Genomic DNA, 7,051 nt, shown 5'->3' with positions numbered 1-7,051 from the left:
GGGGGCGCTGCACCAAGAACTACTGAAAGAAACGACACAAAAACCTCACACGTCTTCTTCTGGAAATAAAAATAAAAACGAAGTGGCATCAAGTTTTAGCAGTTTTAGGAGTTATATTTTGTCATTTTTCAAAAATGGACTTAACATGAGCAGAAGATGAGACAGAAGACCATGGAGAATATTGTTTTTCCACACAAGGCAGCTGACGGCTCCATATAAAGGTAAGAGACATGCGTGTTTGTTTACTCTGCGGAGCGGGGCTGTCTGTTTACATTCACACTGTACTCGAACCGCGCTGGAGTTCGCTTCTACCAGACCGAGACCTAGGTTTTAGCCCGGGCCAGAGTTCGTCTTTTTGTTCCGTGACAGAGTTCGATGGTTTGATCACACCTCCCTAAACGAACCGGACTTTCTAGGAAAACAAGCTAGAGTTCGATTAAAGCGGACTAAACAGGGCTGGTGTGAATGTACCCTTACACAGAGGGAAACACATTAAATAGAATAAATTACAAATAGTGTTGGAAACAAAATATATTTTATCAAGTAGTGCTAAATAGTTATCTAAAATATATTTACACCAAATTTTATAGAGACAAATATGCAAAAAATGAAATTACAAGATTTAACTTCTCCCTCTGCAACATGGAACAGCCCAATTAGACTGATATCTAGATCAGATGCAGCTGGGCTGTTTACAGTGAGTGGCAGGACAACTTCAGCAGCATCTCAACAGGAACTGGCAACTCAAAGAAACAAAAGTTAACCTTCCTAGCGGGGCGAGATCCCGCACGCACTTATGATGTGAACGGGTCAGTTGTGACCCGTCTTAAATCAGCCAAAAAATGCCCTCAAAACAGTGTTTTTTTAAGAAGTATTAGAACACATCTCTAAAATAAATTTGTCTTATTATTTTGTTATTTTAATATTATTAACCATAGTAACATTTATAGTGTTAAGGGGAAGTTTTGACCCATGTATATTTATTTATTTTAAGGATTACCCGTTTTCCTTGATTCTTCTCAGGGATGCCAGCTGCAAGTTTGCCTGTGTAAATCTGTAGATTCCAGGCATAGCTGGTTTTCGCATCACAGGCTGCCCAGATTTTTATGCCATATTTGTCTGGCTTACTGGGCATGTACTGCCGGAAGGGGCATTTTCCACGGAAAGGGAGAAGACGCTCATCCACTGTCACCTCTGGTCCTGGGTTGAACATCAGTGGAAGGAGCTTCACCCATCTATCCCAGACGTCTTTGATGGGAGCAAGCTTGTCAGACCGTGCTCTAGTATCTCTGTTGTCAAATCTGAGGACTCTTGAGATCATTTGAAAGGTCTGAAGTGACATTGTTGCGCGGAAAATACTCCTGCCTGTGGACACATCCCAGAGACTAGTAAGGGCCTCATTGCTGGATCTGTACACGCCAGCGAGAAGAAGAACACCAATAAAAGCATCCAGGCACTCCTCATCAATGTCCTTCCAAGTGTCACCGTGAACTTTTTTCCCTTCGAAGTTTGTCATAGCAATGATGACTTTCTTTAGTGACAATGGCATAAACAAATCAAAGCATGTCTTGATGTCACTTACTCGTGTCACAGCAAACCATGTAATCCTAGGGGTCATCTTCATAACATTTTCAGCAGCTTCCCTGCCACGTGAAACAGGAGGAATCGCACTCCAAGTTTTTGGATTTATAGGTTTCAGTTACAGGAGCAGCTTCAGCACCTGTGCCCTCCTCATCCGACGAGTCTGTGTACTCTGATTCATATTCAATAGCATCGTCCTCCTCAGAAACTGGCTCATCTGTGTCACTAGGTGTGTCCTCTGCATCATTTTCAGCAAGGATGTGATCTAGAGCTTCTTGTACTGTGAATCTTCTCTTCATTTTGGTATTCAGCCAAGCTCTAGGTAAAATGGAGTGTCTGTTTCTACATGCCTCTACATGCCCATGTAGAGACACACCCAGGTGGGTGTGTCTATCTAGGTCTGCCTATCAAGATGGGCATGGCTATCCAGGTAGGCTCATCTCTACATGGGCATGCCTCAACATGTCTCTGCATCTACAGCTGGATGAACTTTTTCAGTTTTTGGGAGCAGAGTATGAGGGACTTATCAATAAAAGTAGTACGGATAAATGGGGATGTTTTGGTCAGTGAAGTAGACAAACAGGTAAAAACAGAAGGCCCTAACATATGTATGACAAAGTTAGTGAGGTCACAGTGTGTTTATGATTTCAGTTTTGACACTGATTATTGGTTGATAGTCTTATACCATAACTGGGTCACAAATGACCCCAGCGCGGCAAGTGCGTGTTGTTCTATAAAAAATAAAAATTAAATTTAGTGAAAAAAATATATATTTTTTTTATTTAAATAAAGGTTCCAGACAAAGTCAAAAAGCCTTGATGCAAAAAAAAATATTTAAAAGACAGTATCATGATTTAAAATTTAAAATGGGTCACTACGGACCCTAACATAGTAGGAAGGTTAAAGCATTGCAAATGACAAATTGTAGCAAGAATTGACAAAGGAAGTTAACTAAATGTGTGTACTCCAAATAGTATGCAACTATATCAAATGTTGCTAAAAATGTGGAAATTTGATTGTAAGGCTGATGGTCCTCCCTTTTCATGTGAACAATTAGTATTGACTGTCATGAGCAAACTAGTTGATCCACAAAGAGAAGGTGCTGCTTATAAAGCGGAGTTGGTTGCAGCTCCTCAGGCTGAAGTCTTTAGGATAAAAGAGGAAATGTTTTAACAAAGCTGAATCCGTCCAGAGGACCTGACTCAACCTTATTAGATTTATCTACCTTGATTATTGAGCAGTCATCGCTTTTAGATGTTACTGTAGGAAACAAAATTTAAAAAAAAAAGTCAGTTTAAGAGGATGTCTTGGATTGAGTGCAGGCTGGAAAAGGTAAATACTCTACATCATCCTTAATGTCCATGTATTCATTACAACCCGGCTGGACTACTGTAACGCGCTTTATGTTGGGGTCAGTCCAGCTTCACTTTCACGTCTCCAGCTCGTCCAAAATGCTCCAGCTCGGCTATTGACAGGAACTCATATGTTTGAGCATATTTCACAGGTTTTGTCCTCTCTTCACTGGCTCCCTATGCATGTCAGAATTTATTTTAAAATTCTCCTGTTGACATTTAAGTGCATTAACGGCATTGCCCTGCACACCTCTTTGACCTACTTCATCCTTATGTTCCTTCTCTGGCTTTGAGATCATCTGATCAGATGCTTTTGGTTGTACCAAAAACCCCATTGAAGCTCAGAGGAGATCATGCTTTTTTGGTCATTGGCCCTAAACTTTGGAACAATCTGCCCCTCAACATTAGACAGGCCACTTCAGTCCCTGCTTTTAAATCTCTCCTGAAAACACACATGTATTCATTAACATTTAACACAGTAAGATCTGATTAATTATCCCATAGTTGCTCATTGTTTTTATTTATTTATTTATTTTTATGCTTTGAAATTTATCTTGTTATTTTTTTTGACTTGATGCTGTGATTTTGTTGTTGAGCACTTTGGTAACCGTTTCTGTTTTAAATGTGCTTTATAAATAAATTTGACTTTAATGCCAACTGTGATATTGTGAGGCTTAAATATTTGATATTTATTTTTCAGAACGATGTCAGCAGGAGATAGACATGATGCTGGGTGGGAAGGATCGAGTCAGTTTTGAAGACAGGCACAGCATGCCTTACACGCAGGTAAAAGAAAATAAAAACATCTGACACTAGTGTTAGACATTTAGATATTCTTACTGTATATATGTGGACATTTTTCATTCAACCTTTATTTAGACAGATAAGTCAGATTGAGCCTAGAAGACTCATTTACAAGTGAGATCTGTTTAGACAGATAAAAAGTAGTGAAACTGGACACATGTAGGAATTGGAGGCGAAAAAATTCCTATCAAACTTTTTCTTCTAGCCTGAGAAGAAAAACTCTAATATTAAAAAACACCTCGCCCAAACAACACATAGTGACGTAGACATTCTGCAGAGGGAGGGAGACGACGAGAGCGGTGAGCATGTCCATAAACGCTCTCGAGATCACTGTAAGAGTTCGGATAAGAATGGGATAATCAGCCAGTGTCCTCCGGTGAGATCCGTAAACATTCTCGAGGAATGGCCAAGGATAACATCTATGAGAATCCAAGAGTCCTGAAATGATGACAAGAAAGTTTATTCAGCTGGTTTCATCTGGTTATCAGTTGGAAATTCCTCAGGGAAGGGGTGGTGAGCATCAGATCACATGTTCTCCAGGCAAATTCAGATAAGGTGGCCTTCAAGGCCAGCAAGGGGAGTCAAATTCAGATAAACACACAGATGTTTTGGGGACAGGCAGAACTTAATGGCATCTACCTTGAGCCTGTGTTGGTCCACTGGGTTCCGAAATGTTCAAATAACATGGCCACACTGATGGAATGTGACTGAGTAAAATCCCAGAGATCTGATCCATTCTGCCCAAAGCATTTGAGTCTGGGTACTCGAGGCACAAACCAAGCCATCATGAAGGCAAGCAGCATGATCGGGTCCAAATTTGCTGCCGCCGACTTCCTTGATTTTAGATAAAACCAGCAACCAGCCGAATCTAAAAGCAGGAACCAGTTATCATAAATCCAATTGAATATGTGTCCTTAAAATCCACAGATGGCAGCAGAGATAGATACATCATCAAGTCTTCCAAGTCGATGAGATATCCAGCTGCGTGCGTGCCAACAGGGCAAATCGGCTTGCCTAAAGCCTGTCTTTTCTTCGAAGAAATGTTATCAATTGTGTTGAGGGACAAACTGATCAAAACAAGTCCATAATTATGGTTCGGAAAATATGCAAGAGAGGCTCAGAAGCAGTTTCACAGACAGACAGAGCAGCAAAGCAAAGCGGAGAGAGAAGGGAGGGGAAAAGTGTCCGACCTCGGCAAGAGCAAGTGATGAAGTGTGATAATGTTGATAATGTTGTATATGGAAATCAGTTTGTTTAGCGTTTTATCAACTTGAACTAACATTAATAAAAACTTTGATTAGCCGTATATAATACAGTCCAGTATTTGTCCAGTATTATATATATATATATATCTATATATATATATATATGTGTGTGTGTGTATGTGTATGTATGTATGTATATAGGCGTTTAAACATGCCCTTCCCACACTCTTGTAATATTTTAAACATTTCTAATTCTAAATGCGCTAAAAAAGCACACAATGTCATGATTTCAGCTCCCTGCCTCCTCTGCTCTTTGTCACCTGCAAGCGCTCTCAGCCACGATATATTATTATTTAATATAATTTGGACATTGAAAGTAAATGCTTCTTGTTAACATAAACATATTCATCCTGTGTTGGTGCTTATATATCAAAATGTCGATAGCTCAGATTACATTAGAAAAACTGGCTTTCACTGCAAATTGTGCTTTAATGTTGTCCTGTTCAACTGCATTGTAGGGAATTTGATAAACCTGGTTGACATGCAGATAATTCCATCACACACAGTTGGCATGGTTCAGTTCAGGGTTCACTGGCACAGTCCTGATCAATCTGCTCCTTCTGGAATACCCCTGTTGCTAGGAACCCCAGTGTAGTCAGCAGCTGTATGTGTACGAGCAGCGCACGGCTCTAGAAAATCCTCTCTGTCTCTTAATACACACTTTCTGCGTATTACGCCATTTGCTTTATCTTCAAATAAGGCTAAAGGTATTTTCTGCACCACTTCGTGCATGCTTTTATATCCACTAATCTAACTGCATACATGTGAATGTATTAATTGTTCATAGTGTGTGTCCGGTGCGTACAATAATAGTTTTCACATTATTAACAGTCTCCTAGTATCACCTCTTGGTGTCTCCAATGGACCAATATCCATAGAAACATGTGTACACCAGCCATGAAGTTGGCGTAGGGCTGTGCACATTTCCATGGTCATTTCATTCTTGATACATCTGAAGTTGAACGTGAAAAAGAGCATACGCCACGTTTTTGTGCATACACGTCATTTGTACTTGATGCCCCTGGTACTTGGATGGAAAGAATTGAGCTGTATTATGAATAGCTACCAAACTTTATACTAACATAAATAATTATGCTACGGCAATTCACTCCTAAGTAATGTGTCTTTATCCAGGCTGTGATCCATGAAGTTCAGAGGATTGCCAACACGGCTCCCCTCAGTGTCTTCCATGCCACGACAAAAGACACAGAGCTGATGGGATATGCCATTCCCAAGGTGAAAGATATTCAGTCTAAATCTATTTTTACAAGAAGTGAAAAGCATCCTTTATGACTTTAGATCTTTTCTCTCAGGGTACGTTGATCATCCAGAACATGATGTCAGTGCTGAGGGAGGAGGGTCAGTGGAAATTCCCTCACGAGTTTAATCCTGAAAACTTTCTGAATGAGCAGGGAGAGTTTGTCAAACCGGAAGCCTTCATGCCTTTCTCTGCAGGTAAACTTGCGTGAAACAATGTCTCATAAGACAAAACCATCAAAAATCATATTGAGGTTCTTTTCTTGTGTGTCAGGTCCTCGGGTGTGTCTCGGAGAGGGTTTGGCCCGTATGGAGCTTTTCCTCATGACAGTGACCCTGCTGAGGAAGTTCAAGTTCATTTGGCCGGAGGATGCTGGAGAACCGGACTTCGCTCCAGTCTTCGGGATCACTTTATGTCCAAAGCCATACAGCATGAAGGTCCAGCTGAGATCAAAACAGTGAGGTGATTGTCAAAACAAGCTACCTCAGGGGATTTCTGAGATATCAAAATAAAAGCAGTAACAAAATCTCAGGTAGACCTGCTTATCATGTTGTTTTTCTCTCGTGTGCTCTCTCCTGCTGGGGTCCACCTGCATAAATAAATATTTCTCTTAATTGTCTCAAGACTAGCATAATTCCTTAAAAATAATACTGTTTGCATTCCTGAATTAAAGTATTTGAAGGTTTCAACAGTGTGTTTGTTACTTTGAGTTTTTGACGTCATGGCAATCATTACTCTTTATGTTTTCTTATTTTGTGTCATATACAGGTAAATGCAGATTTTATATATAT

At 40.2% G+C, this 7,051-nt stretch overlaps 1 protein-coding gene across 2 annotated transcripts in view; it reads left to right on the top strand.

Annotated features, from left to right (window-relative positions):
• The window catches only part of LOC119416124 (cytochrome P450 2F2), a 31,486-nt gene that overhangs the window by 15,108 nt on the left and 9,327 nt on the right, over positions 1–7,051 (top strand). Inside the window, exons 8-11 of one of the 2 annotated variants that reach the window (XM_037683312.1) lie at positions 3,634–3,719; positions 6,137–6,238; positions 6,316–6,457; positions 6,534–6,879. In XM_037683312.1, the coding sequence (XP_037539240.1) occupies positions 3,634–3,719; positions 6,137–6,238; positions 6,316–6,457; positions 6,534–6,721 (518 nt within the window). In that variant the 3' untranslated portion in view covers positions 6,722–6,879. Of the gene's footprint in view, positions 1–3,633; positions 3,720–6,136; positions 6,239–6,315; positions 6,458–6,533; positions 6,880–7,051 lie in introns of those variants that run through there. The other variant, XM_037683313.1, reaches the window with a different exon arrangement.

This window comes from Nematolebias whitei, chromosome 10, assembly GCF_014905685.2.
Source record: "Nematolebias whitei isolate Nwh7 chromosome 10, NemWhi1, whole genome shotgun sequence".
Taxonomy (NCBI): domain Eukaryota; kingdom Metazoa; phylum Chordata; class Actinopteri; order Cyprinodontiformes; family Rivulidae; genus Nematolebias; species Nematolebias whitei.
Note: the sequence above shows the minus strand (reverse complement) of the source record. Positions and strands in the feature narration are given on the sequence as shown.